A 25,573-nucleotide genomic window follows, 5' to 3' on the forward strand; every position below is an offset into this window, starting at 1 on the left:
GTTGACTGTGCCAGCTGTCATGGGTTTAGAAACTTCGATTAGGCTAACAAGACATCATTTGAGTCAATTGAAGGCCTACCTTCAAACTCAGTGTCTCTTTGCTTGAAATCGTGGGAAAATCAAAATAAATCAGCCAAGACCTCAGAAAAAAATTGTAGACATCTACAATTCTGGTTCATCATTGGGAGCAATTTCCAAACGCCTGGATGTACGAAAAGTGCAAATCAATCGCAGAACAACAGCAAAGGACCTTGTGAAGATGCTGGTGGAATCAGGTACAAAAGTATCTATATCCACAGTAAAACAAGTTCTATAACGACATAACCTGAAAGGCCGCTCAGCAAGGAAGAAGCCACTGCTCCAAAACTGCTATAAAAAAGCCTGACTAAGTTTTGCAAGTGGTGACAAAGCTTGTACTTTTTGGAGAAATGTCCTCTAGTCTGATGAAACAAAAATAGAACTGTTTGGCCATAATGACCATTGTTATGTTTGGAGGGAAAAGGGGGAGGCTTGCAAGCAGAAGGACACCATCCCAACCGTGAAGCACGGGGGTGGCAGCATCATGTTGTGGGGGTGCTTTGCTGCAGGAGGGACTGGTGCACTTCACAAAATAGATGGCATCATGAGGCAAGAAATTTATGTGGATATATTGAAGCAACATCTCAAGACATCAGTCAGGAAGTTAAAGTTTGGTTGCAAATGGGTCTTCCAAATGGACAATGAAAACAAGCATACTTCCAAAGTTGTGGCATATGGCTTAAGGACTTCAAAGTCAAAGTATTGGAGTGGCCATCACAAAGCCTTGACCTCAATCCCATAGAACATTTCTGGGCAGAACTGAAAAAGCGTGTGCGAGCAAGGAGCCCTACAAACCTGACTCAGTTACACCAGCTCTGTCAGGAGGAATGGGCCAAAATTTACCCAACTTATTGTGGGAAGCTTGTGGAAGGCTACCCGAAGCGTTTGACCCAAGTTAAACAATTTAAAGGCAATGCTACCAAATACTAATTGAGTGTATGTAAACTTTTGACCCACTGGGGATGTGATGAAAAAATAAAAGCTGAAATAATCATTCTCTCTACTATTATTCTGACATATCACATTCTTAAAATAATGTGGTGATCCTAACTGACCTAAGACAGGGCATTTGTACTAGTATTAAATGTCAGGAATTGTGAAAAACTGAGTTTAAATGTAGTTGACTAAGGTGTATGTAAACTTTCGACTTCAACTGTACCTTAAAATTTTTTAGAGTGGCCTTTTATTGTCACCAGCAAAAGCAAAGACAAATTGCTGACTTACAGAGATGTAAACAAATTTGTGCACAAAATTTGAGAGAAATAAGCTTTTTGTGCGTATGAAATGTTTCTGGAATCTTTTATTTCAGCCCTGAAAACATGATCATGAGAACGGTAAGGAATCAGCCCAGAACTACACGGGAGGATCTTGTCAATGATCTCAAGGCAGCTGGGACCATAGTCACCAAGAAAACAATTGATAACACACTACGCTGTGAATGACTGAAATCCTGCAGCACCTGCAAGGTCCCCCTGCTCAAGAAAGCACATATACATGCCCGTCTGAAGTTTACCAATGAACATCTGAATGATTCAGAGGACAACTGGGTGAAAGTTTTGTGGTCAGATGAGACCAAAATGGAGCTCTTTGGCATCAACTCAACTCGCTGTGTTTGGAGGAGGAGGAATGCTGCCTATGACCCCAAGAACAAGATCCCCATTGTCAAACATGGAGGTGAAAACATTATGCTTTGGGGGTGTTTTTCTGCTAAGGGGACAGGACGACTTCACCGCATCAAAGGGACGATGGACGGGGCCATGTACAGTCAAATCTTGGGTGAGAACCTCCTTCCCTTAGCCAGGGCATTGAAAATGGGTCGTGGATGGGTATTCCAGCATGACAATGACCCAAAACACACGGCCAAGGCAACAAAGGAGTGACTCAAGAAGAAGCACATTAAGGTCCTGGAGTGGCCTAGCCAGTCTCCAGACCTTAATCCCATAGAACATCTGTGGTGGGAGCTGAAGGTTCGAGTTGCCAAACGTCAGCCTCAAAACCTTAATGACTTGGAGAAGATCTGCAAAGAGGAGTGGGACAAAATCCCTCCTGAGATGTGTGCAAACTTGGTGGCCAACTACAAGAAAAGTCTGACCTCTTTGATTGCCAACAAGGGTTTCTGCCATCAAGTACTAAGTCATGTTTTGCAGAGGGGTCAAATACTTATTTCCCCCATTAAAATGCAAATAAATGTATAACATTTTTGACATGTGTTTTTCTGGATTTTTTGTTGTTGTTGTTCTGTCTCTCACTGTTCAAATAAACCTACCATTAAAATTATAGACGGATCATTTATTTGTCAGTGGGCAAACGTACAAAATCAGCAGGGGATCAAATACTTTTTTCCCTCACTGTAGTTAGTTAATTTGGCATTTGACAAGTGCTGTAACTCAAGTAAATTAGTTCCTTCTGCATTTGACAAATGTTGATATCCTTGTTTTTCTTCCTTCCTTCTTCCCTATCTCTTTTCCTTGCTATGTACTTCTCTTTCTCTGCCTTCCTCCTCCCCATATTTTTCTAATTGCTCTCTATCCCCTTCTCTTCTCTCTCTCAGAGCTGGGGGAGATCCGTAACGTGACCACCTCTAAGCCATCTCTGGAGCTGGATGGTCTGGAGAAGTACACTAACTACAGCATCCAGGTGCTGACCTTCACCCGGGCAGGGGATGGGGTGCGCAGTGAGCAGATCTTCACCCGCACCAAGGAGGATGGTACGCACACTTGTAGACCAGGACACCCCAGGCACTGATCTAGGATCAGCTTACCCTCCCTAAATTCTAACCTTAACAGTTAGGGGGAAGATGCAAAACTGTATCATACTAAATGGGGGTTAACCTAGAGGCCAGGGGTCAACTGGCAGGTAAACCGTGCCTAGATCCGCATATCCCCTCTTGCATTATGGAAGAGCATGTTGCCAAGTATAAATCATTTTGACAGGACTTCAGTTTAAATTTGGTGTGAAATTATAGAAATATGAGTTGATAATCGGTGCAGACAACTCACATTAGTAGGTGAAAAACTGCAGCTCCAGCATATTGCAGATCGCCATGTAGCATAAGAAGTTAAGGCACGCTCACTGGAATGACAGATTTTGACACTGACCAAATTTAAATACAGAGAGGTTTCCTTAGATGTTGCTCAAAACAAGAATAAGGGTAATAATGTATATTTCCCTATTTCACGGTTTTCCCTCACCAGTCCCTGGTCCTCCGGCTGGCGTGAAGGCAGCGGCAGCATCTAACTCAGTGGTGTTTGTGTCGTGGCTCCCTCCTCTCAAACTCAACGGCATCATCAGGAAATACACTGTCTTCTGCTCTAACCCACACCCCACGGTAAGGAGGGCACAGAGTACAGGGTCTCAGAGCATAGTGATGAAGGCAAGTCAGTGGTGGGCATACAATAAATTTGAGGCCTAACATAATTGTAGGAGAAGAAGGCACCAGGTTCAGGGGCTAGACTAGATATGGCATGAGAGGTCTTATAAACCATCCCTCCAGCTCACATTGTCATGGCTGTGTCATCAGTGTTCAGCTCTAAGGATTGATAGTTTGTTACAGACATTTGGAATAGGTCCTGTATCTCTCTGCTAACATCATGCCGGTCTCTCCCCTCCTACAGGTGAGCAGTGAGTTTGAAGCAGCTCCAGACATCTTCTTCTACCGTATCCCCAACCTGAGCAGGAACCGTCAGTACAGCATCTGGGTGGTGGCCGTCACCGCAGCCGGCCGCGGAAACGCCAGCGACATCATCACCATCAAGCCCCTGGCCGAGGGTAGGTGGAGCTAGGGCTGTTGCGGTGACTATATTACCGCCACAGGCGGTCATGAGTCATGAAGGTAGTCACAGTAATTAGGCTATCAAACTTTCTAATTGCCTGGAACTATATTGTCCCTCTAATCACTCTGACATCAATGCAAATGTATTTGTGAATCTAATCGAACACTTCCCATGAGCCTATGAGCTCATGTTGCACAACAGTTCTATAGACTATGCAAATGCGGGAGAAAACAGAGTGATGGCCGCTAATAAAAAGACAAGGATCCCATCAGCTTTCTATAGGCTAGGTCCACTATATTTATTTCTCAACTTTCCGAATATTAAGCACATTGCTTATATTTACAACAGGAGTATAGCCTACACGGCTGGCATGAAAATAAACCACGGGGAAAAGCGTCATCCATTCGCTATTTAAGTGCATTTTTCCCAGCTGCCCGTTTCGATACAGGTGCATGATAATGGTCCATTCTAAATCAAAACAAATGTCACACATATATTACTTAGTGTATGCAAAGACAATATTAAAGAAGAGTCTGATGGGTGACAATATTAGCCTATCACTTGTGAATTATATATTATCACTTGTGAATGATGCCCAGCATAAGAAACAAATACTTTTTTTGTGTGACTTTTTCTTATCATAGAGTACACCTCATGTAGCCTAGCCCATAGGCCTATATGTTTTAATAAGGATATTATCACAGCTGAAGTGGCCAAATTACTTATTAAAATTAAGCACATTAATCCGCTTTACAAGTGGTGTAGAGCATATATAAGCAGTGCGTGAGTTTTATGTTTGGGGAAGATAATTTTAACCATAAAAATGCACCTTTATAATAAAAGCATTACAAGCATAATTGCATTTGCGGTCACTTTTGATAATGGTGTTTTCTGCTAATGGAACATTTGGGCTTATAGCCTACTACTATGTGCGCATTGCTGCGTTTATAATGTGAAGAAATAGCCTAATAGTTTATCAACATTTTAAGCTAAACGTTCTGATCTGTTGCGTCATTAACATTGCATAAAAACTTTTTTTTGACTCTAGTTGTATTAATTTGGGATCTATCGCATCTCACAGACTATGCTTGGAATATTAATTTCTCACACAGAATAGGTCGACTTTTGTACTATGGGGATAGTATATTCACATAGGCTAGTGCTTTTACTGTTTGTTAGGCCTACTCATCTTGTTGGCTGACGAAAAGTAAATGTGGACAGTTCTTCCAATATCTTCAATATGCACCTCAGAATTGGATAAGGACGTGCACAGTTGCATCCCCGATGTGTCTATCTTCACTTGTAGCCTGTGAGAAAGACCTGATCACACGATGGAGAGCCATGTGAGTGAGAGGCGCTTCGGATTGCGCAGCTCAATCAGGGAGAAGGGCACAATGCAGCACTCCGGGTCGCAAAAGGCATGGATTTTGTTAGGCTGCATTATGGCCACAAAGGAGATCCCGCCGTGGAAATCGAGGCGTTATCAAGTGCTTGTCAAATTGTGAATGAGAGACTATTGGAGTGTGTACAGCCTGCGCAAATAAACAAAGCAGAGCTCATGCCTTTCAAGCTACTTTTTTCAAATGATCATTAGTCTCATCTTGCAGCCTTACAATGTATTAAAAATGAAAACTTATAGCCCAATGTTTTGTAGAACAACTAAAGTTACATTTATAACTCTAAATTAATCATATAAACTCATCAAAAAAGAAACACACATTTTCTTATTCAAAGATAATTAGGAAAAATCCAAATAACTTCACAGATCTTCATTGTAAAGGGTTTAAACACTGCTTCCCGTGCTTGTTAAATTAACCATAGACAATTAATGAACATGCACCTGTGGAACAGTTGTTAAGACACTAACAGCTTACAGACAGTAGGCAATTAACGTCACAGTTGTAACAGCGTTCGTCTGTTGAAAGAGAGTCGGACCAAAATGCAGCGTGGTGGTTACTCATGTTCTTTAATGAAAATTAGAACGATACATGAAATAACTAAGTATACAAAAACAACAAACGGAACGTGAAAACCTATACAGCCTATCTTGTGACAACAAACACAGAGACAGGAACAATCACTCACAAAACACACAGTGAAACCCAGGCTACCTAAATATGGTTCCCAATCAGAGACAACGAGAATCACCTGACTCTGATTGAGAACCGCCTCAGGCAGCCATAGCCTATGCTAGACACCCCTACTCAGCCACAATCCCAATGCCTACTAAAACCCCAATACGAAAACACAACAAAATAAACCCATGTCACACCCTGGCCTGACCAAATAAATATATAAACACAAAATACTAAGACCAGGGCGTGACAACAGTTATGAAATCTTAGGACACGAAAGAGGTCTTTCTACTGATTCTGAAAAACACCCAAATAAAGATACCCAGGGTCCCTGCTCATATGCGTGAATGTGCCTTAGGCATGCTGAAAGGAGGCATGAGGACTGCAGATGTGACCAGGGCAATAAATAGCAATGTCCGCACTGTGAGATGCCTAAGACAGTGCTACAGTGAGACAACACCTGCACAGAATCGGTACATACGGACATCACACCTGTGGGACAGGTACAGGATGGTAACAGCAACTGCCCGAGTTACACTAGGAACACACAATCCCTCCATCAGTGCTCATACTGTCCGCAATAGGCTGAGAGAGGCTGGACTGAGGGCTTGTAGGCCTGTTGTAAAGCAGGTCCTCACCAGACATCACCGGCACTGATGTCGCCTATGGGCACAAACCCACCTTCGCTGGACCAGACAGGACTGGAAAAAGTGCTCTTCACTGACGAGTCACGGTTTTGTCTCACCTGTGGTGATGGTCAGATTCGCATTTGAGCATTACACTTGTCTGTCCTCTGGAGCGGGATCAATTTGGAGGTGGAGGGTCCATCATGGTCTGGGGCGGTGTGTCACAGCATCATCGGACTGAGCTTGTTATCTCTGCAGGCAATCTCAAAGCTGTGCATTACAGGGAAGACATCCTCCTCCCTCATGTGGTACCCTTCATGCAGGCACATCTTGACATGACCCTCCAGCATCACAATGCCACCAGCCATACTGCTTGTTTTGTGAGTGATTTCCTGCAATACAGGAATGTCAGTGTTCTGCCATGGCCAGCGAAGAGCCCGGATCTCAATCCCATTGAGCACGTCTGGGATCTGTAGGATCGGAGGGTGAGGGCTAGGGCCATTCCCCCCAGAAATGTCCGGGAACTTGCTTGGTGGAAGAGTGGGGTAACATCTCACCGCAAGAATTGGCAAATCTGGTGCAGTCCATGAGGAGGAGATGCACTGCAATACTTAATGCACCAGATACTGACTGTTACTTTTGATTTTGACCCCCCTTTGTTCAGGGACACATTATTCCATTTCTGTTAGTCACATGTCTGTGAAACTTGTTCAGTTTATGTCTCAGTTGTTGAATCTTGTTATGTTCATACAAATGTTTACACATGTTAAGTTTGCTGAAAATAAATGCAGTTGACAGTGAGAGGACGTTTCTTTTTTTGCTGAGTTTAGGAGTACCTATTTCTTTGTTAACTGCTCAACACAGAATAACAGCATGTGCTCACTCCCTCAAATCGTTTGGAGAAAATACCCTTTCTACTTTATTCAGCTTTGTTCAATTGTATTCTTCATACTATAAAATAATATAAAATAATACCACGGAATTATACGCAAATCTTGTCTGCTACATTGACTAGTGTAGCACACAGCCATTTGACAAAGACAGAGTACGCTATCATTTTCTTTTGAAATAGACTACATATCATGCTTCTTTAGACCTGTCTAAAATAAATCATGGATTGATTGTGAAGGTGTAGACTATATTACATGGATTTATTAGACTCTTTAAAATGGCTTGCTTGTAGGCTAGGTGTGAAAGCCAGGAGAAGCTAAATGTGTTTGTTAATTAACGGTGAATTATCATGAGACCGACAGTTATTTGCTTGACAATCACCGGTTAACCAAATTTCCTGATCGCCACAGTCCTATGAGGAGCTTATGGTTTCACTTCTCAGTATTCAGGACTAGATGATAACAAAAGGTGTATCAGTCTCTGAATGATTTTTGAAGACACAAAAGATGATGTTTGAGTTGTGTGCATCAGAACATTTAAAGGGGCGCAACCCTGAGAAACTCTCCCTGAGGTAAATAAGGTGAGAAAAGAAAAGAGGAGACTATAGTGTCCCTGCCTCCTAACTCAGGATGTGAATGCAGCATCAAACTGAATGCAAATAGGTCTGCTATTCTACCCTGTCAGCACTGTGCTTCTTTGTGAGAGCTGATAAGCCGAGTGTGAGCAGTGATAGCCAGTGTAGTGTTCTCATCCTGCTAGAGGCAGGGGTGATAAATGTAGTCCCCACTCTGGAGCTCCAGACCTGATGTGTTTTAGATATCCGTCTGCTGCACGACCAGCCTGGTTCCAAACAGATTACTTTACATCTGTCCAAGCACAGAGATGGGCTCTGCATGTGTAGAGGTGAATTCAATAAAGATGGATAAGGAACTAATATTGTATACTGCTTTTTCAGAGCTTCCCTTGACGGTATTTGGGATTGATTTCCACTTTTGGGCGTATTCCATTTATTTTGTTGCACCAAGCAAACTAAATCAAGTCAGCCCAAGTATTTAAAATGATTTGACCCAGTTGTGGTGTGTTTGTGTGTGTGCAGCTCCTGCTCAGATTCTGACGTTCAACGGCACCGTGACCACACCCTGGATGAGGGACATCGTGTTGCCCTGTAAGGCGGTGGGCGACCCAGCCCCCACGGTCAAGTGGCTCAAGGAGATGTGAGTACAGGAAGGTCTGACCCACAGCTGGGGAAACACATCATGCTGCATGTAGTTCAGACAGTAGCACTTAGCACAGACTGTGTTTTGAGTAACTTTTAATGCTTTCCACTTGAACTAAATACCAGTGAAAAAACAGTGGCTCTTTGTTTTTACAGTATCCTTTCACACTCATCAGCAGAATGTTAAAAAATCATAGTTGTTTACATGTACAGCATGTTCCTACACACAAAAAAGTAGGGGTAACATTATCCAAGACTTTTCAATTATTTTCGCTGCTTCGTATCTCACCGTAGTTCATTGTCTAACTGTCTCTCGTACATTTGTGATTCAGCAACGGAAGCCCCACCCCTGCTGTGATTGACAGTAGACGCATCATCCAGGGCAATGGCAGCCTAGCCATCCGCACAGTGAAAGCTGAGGATTCTGGGAACTACACCTGTGTGGCTAGCAACAGTTTTGGGCCAGATAAAATCATCCTCAACCTGCAGGTTCAAGGTAACCGGAAGGAGTCTGTGGTGGAACAGTGCAGTATACCACTCAATTCAAATCAATTCTCCATTTTATTGATGGTCATAAAAACAGAAATGTGTTCATGGTATGTACAGTGCCTTGCGAAAGTATTCGGAATGGGAAAAAATTTCAGTCTCTCGATGTGCAAAACTGATAGAGACATACCCCAAGCGACTTACAGCTGTAATCGCAGCAAAAGGTGGCGCTACAAAGTATTAACTTAAGGGGGCTGAATAATTTTGCACGCCCAATTTTTCAGTTTTTGATTTGTTAAAAAAGTTTGAAATATCCAATAAATGTCGTTCCACTTCATGATTGTGTCCCACTTGTTGTTGATTCTTCACAAAAAAATACAGTTTTATATCTTTATGTTTGAAGCCTGAAATGTGGCAAAAGGTCGCAAAGTTCAAGGGGGCTGAATACTTTCGCAAGGCACTGTAGTGAAGTGCATTCGCAAAGTATTCAGACTCCTTGACTTTTTCCACATTTTGTTACATTACAGCCTTATTCTAAAAATGATTAAATATGTTTTTCACCCTCATAAATCTACACACAATACCCCATAATGACAAAGCAAAAACAGTTTTACATTTTGTTTTTGCACGTTGACATAAGTATTCAAACCCTTTACTCAGTACTTTGTTAAAGCATCTTTGGTAGCGATTACAACCTTGAGCCTTCTTGGGTATGACGCTACATTACAAGCTACAATACACACCCGTATTTTGGAAGTTTCTCCCATTCTTCTCTGCAGATCCTCTCAAGATCTATCAGGTTTGATCGGGAGCAGCTCTGCACAGCTATTTTCAAGCCTCTCCAGATATGTTAGATCTGGTTCACGTCCGGGCTCTGGCTGGGCCACTCAAGGACATACAGAGATTTTTCACGAAGTCACTCCTGTGTTGTCTTAGCTGTGTGCTTAGTGTTGTTGTCCTGTTGGAAGGTTGACCTTTGCACAAGTCTAAGGTCCTGAGCGCTCTAGAGCAGGTTTTCATCAAGGATCTCTCTGCTCCGTTCATCGTTCCCTCAATCCTGACTAGTCTCCCAGTCCCTGCTGCTGAAGAACATCCCCACAGCATGATGCTACCACCACCATGCTTCACCGTAGGGATGATGCCTGGTTTCCTCCAGATGTGACGCTTGGCATTCAGGCCAAAGAATTCAGACCAGAGAATCGTTTTTCATGGTCTGAGAGTCCTTTAGGTGCCTTTTGGCAAACTCCAAGTGTGCTGTCATGTGCCTCTTACTGAGGAGTGGCTTCCGTCTGACCACTACCATAAAGGCCTGATTGGTGGAGTGCTGCAGGGAAGGTTCTTCCATCTCCACACAGGAACTCTGGAACTCTTTCAGAGTGACCATCACACCTTGACATGTCTATCTATATAAGGTCACCTCCCTGACCAAGGCCCTTCTCCCCCGATTGCTCAGTTTGGCCAGGCGGCCAGCTCTAGGAAGAGGCTTGGTGCTTCCAAACTTCTTTAATTTAAGAATGATGGAGACCACTGTGTTCTTGGTGACCTTCAATGCTGTATAAATGTTTTGGTACCCTTCCCCAGATCCATGCCTTGACACAATTGTGGGACCTTATATAAACAGGAGTGTGCCTTTCCAAATCATGTACAATCAATTGAAGAAACATCTCAAGGATGATCAATGGAAACACGATGCACCTGAGCTCAATTTTAAGTTTTCATAGCAAAGGGTCTGAATAATTATGTAAATCAGGTATTTCTGTTTTTTATTTGTAATACATTTGCAAAATATTCTAAAAACATGTTTGTGCTTTGTCATGATGGGTTATTTTGTGTTGATTGAGGAAGGAAAACATGTATTTAATCCATTTTAGGATATTGGCTGTAATGTAACAAAACATGGAATAATGTAAGGGGTCTGAATACTTTCCAAATGCACTGTATGCCCCTTGAGATAGGACCTAATTAAAATCCATGTTTTTACTTCTAGTTCCTCCAGACCAGCCTCGTCTTACCGTTACCAAGACGACCACCACATCTATCACTCTGTCCTGGATACCAGGAGACAACGGAGGCAGCTCCATCAGAGGTCAGACTCCAACACAGCAAGCAGCAACACTAACTATTATAGGAGATTTTATTGTTTTACCTTGGAAAACAAGTTACTGACTTCATTAAATAGTGTCCCCTATGAGCAACACCAGGATTGTTGTTTAGCAGACAACAGTGCATCAGCCTAACCTCTCTCTCTCACATCAGGCTACATCCTGCAATACTCAGAGGACAACAGTGAGCAGTGGGGCAACTTTGCCATCAGCCCTAGTGAGCGTTCCTATCGCCTGGAGAACCTGAAGTGTGGCACCTGGTACAAATTTACACTGACAGCACAGAATGCTGTGGGGCCAGGGCGAATCAGTGAGATCATCGAAGCTAAGACTCATGGAAAAGGTAGAGAGATGGTGACATCCTTTTACGTATGTTATGAAATAGTGACTGCATTGCTTTGACACAATTAATACAAAACTGATACTTATGAATGGACCGCTCATTAAAGTGTATGTGTGGTCTGACTCCTCTCTCCTCTCTGCCCAACAGAACCCCAGTACTCTAAAGAACAGGAGCTCTTCACCAGTATCAATGCCACGCGTGTCAAGCTCAACCTGATTGGCTGGAACAACGGCGGCTGTCCAATCACATCCTTCACGTTGGAGTACCGTTCGGTGGTGTCTCCCACATGGACCACCGCCCAGCGCACCTCTCTGATCAAGAGCTACATCCTGTATGACCTGGCCGAGGCCACCTGGTACGAACTTCAGATGAAGGTGTTCAACAGCGCCGGCTCAGCAGAGAAGAGGGTCAAGTTCGCCACACTCAGCTACGACGGCAGTGAGTGTACTTGTCTCTTCACTGATGCTATACATAATGCAGCAAGTTATAAGTTGAAAGATATACACGCTTAGATTGACTTATTCAGGATAACTGAATGAAAATTGAAGAACTGTATTTTAAAAGGCATTTACCTTCCCATCCCTTGAAAATTGTCACAACTGATCGAGTCTCCATCCAAGATGTTAATTTACGGCGTAGGTACTATACCTGCCTTAGAGCAGAAGTAAATGAATTCATATTTTGCTATTTACTGGTGCTGCCATTAAAGAAGCTGTCTCATGCAAGTCTCATGCAACTGATGAATGGGGCAGTAAAGTACATCCAATAGATTTTCTGCTGACTCCAGTGGCCGTGGTGGTTGTTGTGTCTGCTGCTGCTGTTTATGACACCTCCATCACTGCCCTATCGAGCCCTCTGCGCTGCATGAATTAAATAATTATGTGATCTACCGACTGCAGAGGGGCTAGAGGGGGGCAATAGATGAGCAATCACCTGCCAGTGCCAACACCCCCCAGTCCCATAGCGATTCAATGGCCTTACCCAACCCTAAACCTTACTCTCTCTCTCACTCACTCACTCACTCACTCACGCACTCACGCACTCACGCACTCACACACACACACACACACACACACACACACACACACACACACACACACACACACACACACACACACACACACACACACACACACACACACACACACACACAGACACACACACTCACACACAGCCCCCAGCCATCCACGAAGGGAAAAAAAGCTGACTATTCAGCGAATAAGGAAGAGTTCACCTCTTTTAAGTAGTGCTTCAGTTAACTGGGCATTATTGGAAATTCGGCAGAAGGTCAGGTGCTGATTGCAGGCAACAAATATTTGTCATAACAAATATCACAACAGTTTGTCAGCTAATTACATTTCTATGACCTGTCCCCAGGTACCATCGCTCCCCTGGTGAAGGCCCCGACGGTGAGTGCGGGCAGTACGTCCAGTAACGAGGGTCTGAAAATGGTGACCATCATCTCATGTGTTCTGGTGGGCATCGTGCTGGTCTTCGTCCTGCTACTTGTCCTCAGGAGGCGGAGGCGGGAACAGAGACTGAAGAGGCTTAGAGGTGAGAGGTCACAGCAGCAACATGATTGGTTAGATTTCAGTAAAAGATTTCTGTAACTATTGTCAAACTATTTTCAAGTATACTAAGAGAATCATCTGTATGTAATGTGATTTTTGTTCTTGTTTGCTCTGTAGATGCTAAAAGTTTAGCCGAGATGCTGATGAGGTAAGCATGAGCAGTTTGACACATAACTAAATAGATAGTTAATATTGTTTAATGCATTACTGGAAGAAGAACACATGAAATACTGTTTCTATGGAATCATATCAGAATCACTATTATATGAATATCTTATGCAGTGTGTAATGAGATCTGCATTGACCTGTGTATGGCTTCCTGTGTTCCCCATGCAGTAAAAACACACGACCTGCAGACACCATCAACAAGCAGCAGCAGACCATGAGAATGCACATCGACATCCCCCGAGCCCAGCTGCTCATAGAGGAGAGAGACACCATGGAGACAGTTGGTGAGTGGACACTGATACATTATGCTGCTTTCATGTGTTCTCTGAATTATCGGCAACTTGTGACTTAAACTTACAGAACGCTCCCAGACACACCATAACTCATAATGAGCTTCCAATTAGGAAATATGAGTGGGATATTTGTGTAACATTGGATAACAATGTGTGAATATTACATATTTGTGGCCTTCTAAGTGTTAGTAGTGCCTACTGTGGTCATTGTCATCGTACTGAAGGGACCATGTTTGTGAAAGTTCTCTTTCTCTTTCAGATGACAGGTCCACAGTGCTACTGACTGACAATGACTTTGGGGAGACCCAGAAACAGAAGTCGTCTACGGTTACCCACACTGTCCACTACCAGTCCCTGTCACAGGCCACCGGACCTCTAGTGGATGTATCTGACGCTAGGCCAGGAACCAGTAAGTCCAGTACGAACATCCTCTTTACATTACTGGAGGTAAAACTAGAATGAATAAGTGGTATCAGGATTGCATTCACACGGCTGAAACTGATACAGCTAGAGTGTATTCTAAACAACCAGACTGACTCCAGTCCTCAGTGAGTCATCAGTAGCATTACGATCAGTGTCACTACCATCTCCACTGATGTTATTCACACAGATGAACAATTTCTTTCAGCACAATGTACAGTGCCTTCAGAAAGTGGTCCTGTAGCTCAGTTGCTAGAGCATGGCGCTTGTAACGCCAGGGTAGTGGGTTCGATCCCCGGGACCACCCATACATAGAATGTATGCACACATGACTGTAAGTCGCTTTGGATAAAAGCGTCTGCTAAATGGCATATATTATTATTATTATTATTATATTATATAAAGTATTCATACCCCTTGAATTATTCCATATTTTGTTGTGAATTCAAAATGGATTGAATATATATATTATTATTATATTTACTCACAGTACCTCATAATGACAAAGTTTAAACATGTTTTTAGAAACTGCAGCAAATGTATTGAAAATGAAATACAGAAATATCTAATTTATATAAGCGATTTCAGCTGTGAGTCTTTCTGGGTAAGTCTCTAAGAGCTTTCCACACCTGGATTGTACAACATTTGCCCATTATTCTTTTCAAAATTCTTTAAGCTCTGTCATATTGGTTGTTGATCATTGCTAAGACAACCATTTTCACATCTTGCCATAGATTTTCAAGTATATTTAACTCAAAACTGTAACTCGGCCACTCAGGAACATTCACTGCCTTCTTGGTAAGCAACTCCAGTGTAGATTTTGGCCTTGTGTTTTAGGTTATTGTCCTGCTGAAGGAAAATTAATCTCCCAGTGTCTGGGGGAAAGCAGACTGAACCAGGTTTTCCTCTAGGATTTTGCCTGTACTTCATGACTTGCCAGTGCTGAACTCTCCAGTCCTTAATGATTACAAGCATACCCATAACATGATGCAGCCACCACTATGCTTGAAAATATGGAGAGTGAAACTCAGTAATGTGTTGTAATGGATTTTCCCCAAACAGAACACTTTGTATGTAGGACATAACGTTTTTTCCCCCACATTTCTTTGCCGTATTACGTTTGTTCCTTGTTGCAAACAGGATGCATGTTTTGGAATATTTTTATTCTATACAGGCTTCCTTATTTTCACTCTGTCAATTTGGTTAGTATTGTGGAGTAACTACAATGTTGTTGATCCATCCTCAGTTTTCTCCTATCACAGCCATTAAACTCTGTAACTGTTTTAAAATCACTATTGGCATCATGGTGAAATCCCTGAGTGGTTTCCTTCCTTTTCGGCAACTGAGTTAGGAAGGATGCATGCATCTTTGTAGTTATTTTGTAGTACCCTCCAAGCTCGTCATCAAGCTCGAGACCCTGGGTCTCGACCCCGCCCTGTGTAACTGGGTACTGGACTTCCTGACGGGCCGCCCCCAGGTGGTGAGGGTAGGCAACAACATCTCCTCCCCACTGATCCTCAACACTGGGGCCCCACAAGGGTGCGTTCTGAGCCCTCTCCTGCACTTCCTGTTCACCCACGACTGCGTGGCCACGCACGCCTCCAACTCAGTCATCAAGTTTGTGGACGACACAACAGTGGTAGGCTTGATTACCAACAACGACGAGACGCCTACAGGGAGGAGGTGAGGGCCCTCGGAGTGTAGTGTCAGGAAAATAACCTCACACTCAACGTCAACAAAACTAATGAGATGATTGTGGACTTCAGGAAACAGCAGAGGGAACACCCCCCTATCCACATCGATGGAACAGTAGTGGAGAGGGTAGCAAGTTTTAAGTTCCTCGGCATAAACATCACAGACAAACTGAATTGGTCCACTCACACAGACAGCATCGTGAAGAAGGCGCAGCAACGCCTCTTCAACCTCAGGAGGCTGAAGAAATTTGGCTTGTCACCAAAAGCACTCACAAACTTCTACAGATGCACAATCGAGAGCATCCTGGCGGGCTGTACGGCAACTGCTCCGCCCTCAACCGTAAGGCTCTCCAGAGGGTAGTGAGTTCTGCACAACGCATCACCGGGGGAAAACTACCTGCCCTCCAGGACACCTACACCACCCGATGTTACAGGAAGGCCATAAAGATCATTAAGGACATCAACCACCCGAGCCACTGCCTGTTCACCCCGCTATCATCCAGAAGGCGAGGTCAGTACAGGTGCATCAAAGCTGGGACCGAGAGACTGAAAAACAGCTTCGATCTCAAGGCCATCAGACTGTTAAACAGCCACCACTAACATTGAGTGGCTGCTGCTAACACACTGACACTGACACTGACTCAACTCCAGCCACTTTAATAATGGGAATTGTTGGGAAATGATGTAAATATATCACTATAGCCACTTTAAACAATGCTACCTTATATAAGGTTACTTACCCTACATTATTCATCTCATATGCATACGTATATACTGTACTCTATATCATCGACTGCATCCTTATGTAATACATGTATCACTAGCCACTTTAACTATGCCACCTTGTTTACATACTCATCTCATATGTATATACTGTACTCGATACCATCTACTGTATCTTGCCTATGCTGCTCTGTACCATCACTCATTCATGTATCCTTATGTACATATTCTTTATCCCCTTACACTGTGTATAAGACAGTAGTTTTGGAATTGTTAGTTAGATTACTTGTTGGTTATTACTGCATTGTCGGAACGAGAAGCACAAGCATTTCGCTACACTCGCATTAACATCTGCTAACCATGTGTATGTGACAAATCCAATTTGATTTGATTTGATTTGATTTTGACTGGGTTTATTGATACACCATCCAAAGTGTAATTAATAACTTCACCATGCTCAATGGGATATTCAATGTCTACTTTTTTTTTTTTTTTTACACATCTACTAATAAGTGCCCTTCTTTGCCAAGCGTTGGAAAACCATAAGCCTGTGGTCTTTGTGGTTGAATCTGTGTCTGGAATTCACTGCTCGACTGAGGGACCTTACAGATAATTGTATGTGTGGGGTACAGAGATGAGGTTGTAATTCAAAAATCATGTTAAACGCTATTATTGCAAACAGAGTGAGTGAGTGCAACTTATTATTAGAATATTTTTTGTTATTTAACCTTTATTTGACTAGGCAAGTCAGTTAAGAACAAATTCTTATATACAATGATGGCCTAACCCAGCCAAACCCAGACGAACCTGCGCCGCCCTATTGGACTCTCAATCACAGCCAGATGTGATACATCCTGGATTCGAACCAGGGACTCTAGTGACGCCTCTTGCACTGAGATGCAGTGCCTTAGTCCGCTGCTCCACTCGGGAGAAAATTATGTGACTTGTTAAGCACATTTTTACTCCTGAACTTATTTAGGCTTGTCATAACAAAGGGGTTGAATACTTATTGACTCAAGACATTTCAGCTTTTCATTTTTTAACCAATTTGTAAACATTTCTAAAAACATAATTCCACTTTGACATTATGGGGTATTGTGTGTGGCCCAGTGACAAAAACATCTAATTTGAATCCATTTGAATTCAGGCTGTAACACAACAAAAGGAGGAAAAAGTTGAGGTGTGTGAATACTTTCTGAAGGAACTGTATGTGTATGGTATCCAACCAAAAAATGAGCCTATTTGCAAAGGACTGCAGTCAACCCAATCAAACATTCTCTTTGACCATGATGGTTTTCTCACTGCTATTGTAAGCTCTATGTATTTGTGTGAAAACAAGAAGTCCCGAGATGAACTCCATGTGCAGAGATATTGTGATGGTGGGTGTTTTCTCTTTGTTGGTTTATGACAGGATAGAGTGTCCAGCCTCATTGCTATAGCCAGCTACAAACTTTAAAACTCCTTTAAAAACAGTCAGCTTAAAAAACAGAGCATTGCGTTACTCGAGATGAGCCCTTGCTAAGTGACATAACACCCTGGTGTGTGACTGTGATGTAACATCCTGTGTCCTTCCTCCTCAGACCCCACAGCCCGCCGCACAGCCAAAGCAGGCCCTGCCGCACGCAACCGCTACGCTAGCCAGTGGACCCTGAACCGACCACACCCGCCAGTCTCGGCCCACACCCTGAGCACTGACTGGAGGCTGCCCACGCCACGGGTGGCCGGATCTGTGGATAAGGAGAGTGACAGCTACAGTGTCAGCCCATCTCAGGACACAGGTAACAACGCACCTGAAGATGAGACAAGTCTGTAACAACAGCTGTAACAGTCCCCATATAAGAATGTCTGCAACATAACCCTTAACCATGCCTATAACAAACCTTTCACCTCTGTATTAACAACAGATAGGCCTACTATAAAACTTGTAACAATGCCAACACTTATTAACAAATATAATGCTTGCATTAGCCCCTAACTGCTTTACTAGCACGACCTCTAACCCTAACCCCTGGTGTAGACCGAGCGCGGAGCAGCATGGTGTCCACAGAGAGCGCGTCATCCACCTATGAGGAGCTGGCGCGGGCCTACGAGCACGCCAAAATGGAGGAGCAGCTGCGCCACGCCAAGTTCACCATCACAGAATGCTTCATCTCGGACACGTCTTCGGAGCAGATGACGGCAGGCACCAATGACTACACAGACAGCCTGACCTCCAGCACGCCCTCCGAGTCAGGCATCTGCAGGTTCACCGCCTCCCCGCCCAAGCCTCAGGACGTCAGCCGAGTCATGAACATGGCCGTGCCCAAGGCTCACAGACCGGGTGAGGCCGCGTAGACACATAGCTAGCTCTGCTATAGCACTTGAGTCCTGAGCTCTGTTGCTAACCTGTTGCTAACCTTCGCTAACCTTCATCAGGCCTGTAATGCTATGGGTTTGTAAATATTTACTGCTGATGTATTCACTCAACTGTTGAATATGCTGAAGATAATGATGTAGTAATGCCACTTGATGATGTAGTATTGCCACTACGACTTGATGCAACAAATGTGGAGTTTTGCAGACAGTTCTTTGCATAAATTACAGGGACATGTATTAATGAATTAAGCTTATTATATTGACGATAGTGCCACAACATTACATTGCAGGAAGACCAATCTTTAAAATTGAACCACTTAAGTCTGTGATCTGCTATGAGGTCACTTTATCTTATAAATTCAGTCTATTTTTTTATTAAAGTCATCATCTCTATTCATTCTATTTTTGGATCATTGTAGAGTATATTTAATTAAACTCAGACTTTGTAGACTTTACTCAGATAACTGTGTAATAAACTGCACTAGTGTCTTAAATCTATAACATTACTTATTTAGGTTATAGAAAAGCCACAGTCTCCTTCATCCATTACCCCAATGTGTATAATGAGATATGGGGGGGCTTTAAACCACATTGTAAATGTTGTCATTCATTTAATGTTGATCAAGGCCATGAGGACAGATTGCAGCATGGCGGTATGAGAATAATTCATCACTGAAGTATTCTTTGGCATATAACCTCAATAACCAGGCAAAGTTTGTATACATAAATCTTCTTAAGGCTAGGTGTCCCGCTAGACAACTTCCGGTGAAACTGGAGGGCGTGCAATTCAAATAAATAATCATAAACTTTATGAATATTAAACATTGATGTACATACAGGTGTCTTATATCGGTTAAAAGCTTAAATTATTGTTAATTGTACTGCCTGATTTACAGTCAAATTTACAGCGAAAGCATGCCATGCGATTGTTTGAGGACGGCGCCCCACATCAAAATATTTTTCCACCGGCACAGGTTTTATAAATTCACAAATAGCGATTAAATATTCACTTACTTTTGAAAATCTTCCTATGATTTGTCATCCAAAGGGTCCCAGCTACAACATGTAGTGTCATTTTGTTAGATAAAATCCTTCTTTATATCCCAAAAAGTCTGTTTAGTTGGCTCCATCGATTTGAGTAATCCACTCATTCAACATGCAGAGAAAGGAATCCAAAGAGCTACCTCTAAACTTTGTTAAAACAAGTTAAAATACATTTCTATTTCATCCCCAGATTAAAATGTAAAATGTAATTAAACTATATTATTTAATACGGAAAGAAGTATGTTCAATAGGAAAACGGTATTAGCAGGTGCGTGTCCTCTTCGTCGCGCGCGCATACACAAATGTTCAAGTCTGTGTCCGTGTACTAAAACTCATTATTCTTCCTCATTTTGGAAGACACAAGCCTGAAACCTTGAACAAAGACTACTGACACCCAGTGGAAGCCATAGGAATTGCATACTGGGAGCTAGATTTAATTATTTACCTATATGTTCCATTGGAAGAGCATTGGATTTTCTCCTACCATATCTATTGTGTTATAGTCTTTTACATTATTTTAACATTTATACAAACTTCAGAGTGTTTTTTTTTCAATGGTACCAATTATATGCATATCCTGGCTTCAGGGCCTGAGCAACAAGCAGTTTATTTTTGGCACGTCAGTCAGGCGGAAATGGAGAAAAGTAGACCCTAGCCTGAAGAAGATTTATGTAAATTACTTTCACATACTGTATAAGCTAGTTTTGTTGGTTGGAGTGGCAGATGTGATGAGCTTGTATCTGAGGGGTAAAGACATTTCTATTTCCACCCAACCCTTCCCCCAGGGGCAGTAATTTCTCTAATGAAGTATTTTGAACTGAGATTTTTTCATAGTTTGGCCATGTTATGTTTAATTCAATGGTGTGGTTTTCCAAAAGCTAACTCCAATCTCTCTCTCTACTTTGTCCTGTAGGGGGCGAGCTTGTGCACCTGCCTCCTTACCTGCGCATGGACTTCCTGCTGAACCGGGGCATGTCGTGCACGGGTACTGGAGGGAGGGGTGGTGCCGGGGGGGAGGGGGCCATGGGTCAGGCCTGTCTGGAACCCCAGAAGAGTCGCTCCCTGAAGCGGCCGTCGCGTATGGCGCCCCCTACACCCACAGAGGCCCCCCAGGCCACCAGCAGGGCCAGCAGCAGGGACCCAGTGCCCCAATGGCAGCCCGGCTCAGCCGCCACCCTGCCCCACAGAGAGGGCTCAGAGCTGGCCCAGGCCGCCAAGCTCAGCACCTCCCAGGAGTCCCTACTGGACTCACGAGGACATCTCAAACAGACCAACAACCCCTACGCAAAGTCCTATACGCTAGTATAACACCAGAGGCATGGGGCTGGACTAAAACTCACACTAACACTGGACTTATTACACTTACAAGTGCAGTAAACTGACTCTCACCACACAGTCCTGTATATAACGTCCCCTTTCTTCTTAAACGAGGGATAACTTTTACTAATCTCCTTTTATTTATTTTGGAGCTTTCTTTGTTTTTTAAACTTGTGAGAAATTTCACTCATCTGAAATGACACGCAGAGCTTGACAAAATATTTACGTTATGCGGGAACATCATTTATTATTGATTATTATTTTTAATCAATAATTATTAATAATGGATTATTTGTTGTTAGTTGTCAACGTTTAATGATTAATAATTATTGATTACAAATGATCAATTATTACCATTACTACACTGTTTTAATAAGAACCTGGACAACTTTTTTCCGGAGTGTGAGATGATAATTTGGAGCCCATCATTTTTTTTCTATGGAAAATTCCTTTTAAACACTGAATGAAACTTGGGAAAAGCTGAAATCTGAGAATGAAAGCAATTGACAGCAGTCCAAACTTGTCAGCTGCTCTCAAATTGTTACTTTTTGAAGAAAAAATAAATCTATTTCCTATGGATGCATGGGGACTGACCAATTAAAGACTATTATAAGGATTATGATCACTACTGGACAGCCCAGTTGAGCATTTTGTCACACTATGAAATGATCCAATGTGAAGATTTATTATTCTTATTACTATAAATATATATATAAAAAGAGATCACTTTTATTTGTGGATATTACAGGGAATAATTGATTTGGTTAATGAAGTCCTTAGTCATGTTTGCACATATCTCGTTTTGATTAGGAAATGGAGTCACTATTGATATTTCTCTGTATTCCATTCTCTGATGGTGCAATATGAAAAAAGATTATGAAAATTATATGGATACTATTTGCTCTATACTGTACTATAATGAAAATGTTGTGAGTATACTTACAGGGCGGGACAAACTCCAGCTATGTATCAGGTGTAGTTTACCACTGCTAATTTACCAGGGTGGTAGATGAAGTTAGCTAGAACAGGGAGGGTTAGAGATTTAACGGTTTGCACTTCATGACACCCAAAAAGTGTGTCCAGTCAGAGCCCCTATTCTCAGTGCACTAGGTAGAGTCTTCAAGACTCTCACTCTCCTCTTCAGTAGATTTACTGTTGCTGCATTGCAGTGATGCTCCTCTACAGGGAAAAAACAATGAGACAATCCAACAGAATCCCCCTTTCAAACCAAACCTAAAGTCTATGGGAAATATCTATCTAAAGTGTGGATATAACAAAACTGTCTTGTTGTTGTCTACCCTGGCCCATTTCTTTCTTTCTTTAAGTCCTGGAGGGAGAGTTTGATAAGAATGCTGTGAGGTTATTAATGCCAGTTTTTATTATTAGTTTTAATTCATTGTCTCCATATTCCTTTTAACAAGATGTTGCTTTTTATTTTTAACATGGTGTTCACCATGGTGGCACTGAAATAAAGAGAAATTAACACACCGTTCAAATTTGATTAATAAAAAGGCTGTTCCCAAAATGATCCTGCAAATTTGGACATGAATGACTGGCGATGGGTCTTTTTAGAGGCACTGATAGAGGAGGATGCCTCCGAAGGTTTCCCTGTGTGGGTCACTGGGGGAGTGAGTGAGTGAGTGAGTGGGGTGGTAGTGGTGGATTTTTGGATAACTCATCTAAAAGGGCAACTGAACGTAAAAAGCAACTTCTCTGGTTGAAAACGGCCTGTCAGAAACATTTATTCCACTGCCAAAACTAACAAAAAAGTTTAAGTAGAATAACTTTGCTTATAAAGTCAGTATATTCCAAAACAGAGTTTTGTGAGATTTGTGTAACTGAGGTCGTCATGACTTACATGAGGGTTAGGTTTGGATTACAATCATGCCCATGAAATGGGATTGTATCGCCAAGGGAGAATTGTTATGCACTGAGAAATTAATGTGGTGATTGCGCTCTATCCAATCATAGCAGCGAACCTCCAGACAGCGAGACAGACCTGCCTATTAAGCAACTCCCCAGACTCTGACTCATTTACATAAAACAACTTGTCGCCAATGTTATGTTGAAATAACATTTGGCCCCTAAGCCCTTTATGGAGTGAACAACTTGCTAATGTGTTTGATAGTGATCACTCAAGTCTGCCACTGTTTTGGTCAAAATGAGAATTGAGACAACTGCCTCTTGTCAATATTCCAAAATTCCAAACCCTTTCTAGAGTGTCTCGTGTCCCGCTGCGACCTGTTTTGTAAGATGATTCTATGAAACGCTGCCAGACAGACACACTCTCTGGTAATAAAGTAGTTTTTCATGCACATGTTATACCTTGAGAAATACTGCACCAAACACCTTAGCTAAATGTCAAATTGTGCGACTAAGACCTCGGCAAAAATGTGAAAATTACAGATTTCTTGATTTATCTCTATGTTGTTTCTATTGTGCCTTTCAGAGGGACAAATAACAGTAACTGCCAGGGTACGATAAATCAAACATAACACCCACATCTAACCACACCCCCAAGACTCAAATCTCATTTATCTTTTTTTAAATATATCATTATTTTCTTTTTTCTCCACACCAGATACAAACATACACATACAAACAACACATTACAGACGCACACAAACAACGACTATCTCATCTGCCCAGGTCCGCATGCTCACCCCCCATCCATAGTACCAGCATTATTGTTTGCCACATGCCCTTAAATTGTACCAATTTGTTTTTCTCAGTTACCCATGCTATTTCAATAATTAATCATTAGATTTTTCCATGGTGTTGATGATGGCAGATTAATTGATCTCCAAGTTTTTAAGTATATGTTTTTTAAAGATGAGTGATGGAAGAGAATCATCCAGCCCATTGGGTATCTCTCACTGCACCCCCATATGACACGTCTTGAAATATGCAGACAGATGGATTAAAAGTTAGTTTACATTCTAATACTTCTGACAGCCAACGTTCTTGCTCCGCCCATAACCTTTGGACTTTATAGCGTTCCCAGAAAGCATGAATGATTGAGTCATTGTTCGTTTTACACTTAAGACATGACTCTGCCATTGTGCCGTGGAATTTGTGAATTTTGTCTCTTGCATAATAAATTGTAAACATTAGTTTATACTGGATTAAGCGTACATTTTTGGGTAAGTGTAATTCCATTAGTTATGCTCCAACATTCCCTCCATCTTGTGACAACATCATTTATTTTTTAGTCTTGGTTCCAATAGCATCTAGCATTTATCTAATTTATCTTAATGAGCAGCAGAAAAATGCATGCGATTCGGTGAGTTCAGCCACTCTTTAAATGAATTTAAACAACAGTCATTGATGATCATCACATTCATTACAGCACTCATGAGTCTCACAATACTAAAATTCTCCAAATGAAAATATTGTTTGTACCAATGACCTTGAATGTTTTTTCTGTGCTAAAGATATTAACCAGCCCTCATTAATAACTTGTGCACAACTCTTTGCCTGCAGGTGGCAGTGTTGCAAAGTTAAGCTGTCTATTTTCATTGAATAACACACTTCATCAATGTATCATCTCTAGGTAGCCTCAAAACATATCAGATAAATTTCACACTTACCGTCTCATATTTCTAGTAAATTTGGTAATGGTTGCCATCCTCCATGCTTCAATATGCAGTGAAGAATGTGAGACGGTATATTCATATTGACTGATCCAATGTGTGGTGTTCTTCAAGACTATTAGGAGAAGGTTTAGTTATGGGGGGAAAATGTGAACTGGCAGGATCAATAGCCAGGATGGATCAAACCAATCAAACCTTATGTTCTTGCTGCAAAGAAGTGTGTGTACAAAAACAGTGAGAATTAGCCTACATTCAACTCTCATGGCACTGCTTCGGATGTGTTCTGTGTATAGACAAACCTAAACAAAAACACACTCAGTTGCTGCTGGAATGCAAAGGCCACATTTCAGGGCCTAACAATTAAGTCCCTTCAAACACAAACTCTCTAATATGCCACTAGCTAGCACAACTTGGCATTTTAACCCATTAGGTGCTGAAAACAGCTCAATTTCAATCCCCCAGTGAGTGGGTGTGGTGTTAGGCTAGTAGCTGTGACTTTGAGTAAGAGGCGCTTACTAAATTGGTCTATTGATTGGGAGCCTTCCAGACTGTCACTCTGGAGATTCAGCCTGAGCTCCGCAAACAACGCCTCGGCCTGAAAATTGCTTCCACTGTCCTATATCACAGACTGGGGGGCTAATGGGAAGGAGTATTACTCAGCATGACAACTTTATTCGCCATCCTCTTCTGAAGTACACAACAAATTAAATGCAGTGACAGAGATTTACACAGCCCGCCACACTTGGCCGTTATTAACTGCTGTCATAAATAAAAGGTGCGGGCCGGACTGAATTCCCTCTGATAT

At 42.2% G+C, this 25,573-nt stretch overlaps 1 protein-coding gene across 5 annotated transcripts in view; it reads left to right on the plus strand.

Moving 5' to 3' along the window:
• Positions 1–22,703, plus strand: part of LOC118391194 (cell adhesion molecule DSCAM-like) — a 152,517-nt gene extending 129,814 nt beyond the window's left edge. For 2 of the 5 annotated variants that reach the window (XM_035782314.2, XM_035782316.2), the window contains 15 exons: positions 2,630–2,785; positions 3,273–3,406; positions 3,693–3,846; positions 8,540–8,657; positions 8,992–9,155; positions 11,133–11,231; positions 11,402–11,590; positions 11,738–12,028; positions 12,968–13,144; positions 13,279–13,309; positions 13,498–13,613; positions 13,882–14,040; positions 18,040–18,237; positions 18,477–18,779; positions 20,772–22,703. In XM_035782314.2, coding sequence (XP_035638207.1) covers positions 2,630–2,785; positions 3,273–3,406; positions 3,693–3,846; positions 8,540–8,657; positions 8,992–9,155; positions 11,133–11,231; positions 11,402–11,590; positions 11,738–12,028; positions 12,968–13,144; positions 13,279–13,309; positions 13,498–13,613; positions 13,882–14,040; positions 18,040–18,237; positions 18,477–18,779; positions 20,772–21,166 — 2,684 coding nt within the window. In that variant the 3' untranslated portion in view covers positions 21,167–22,703. The remainder of the gene's footprint in view (positions 1–2,629; positions 2,786–3,272; positions 3,407–3,692; positions 3,847–8,539; positions 8,658–8,991; positions 9,156–11,132; positions 11,232–11,401; positions 11,591–11,737; positions 12,029–12,967; positions 13,145–13,278; positions 13,310–13,497; positions 13,614–13,881; positions 14,041–18,039; positions 18,238–18,476; positions 18,780–20,771) is intronic. The other 3 variants (XM_035782315.2, XM_035782317.2, XM_035782318.2) reach the window with 2 other exon arrangements.
• The last annotated feature ends 2,870 nt before the right edge of the window (positions 22,704–25,573 follow it).

This window comes from Oncorhynchus keta, chromosome 12 (genome assembly GCF_023373465.1).
Source record: "Oncorhynchus keta strain PuntledgeMale-10-30-2019 chromosome 12, Oket_V2, whole genome shotgun sequence".
NCBI lineage: Eukaryota > Metazoa > Chordata > Actinopteri > Salmoniformes > Salmonidae > Oncorhynchus > Oncorhynchus keta.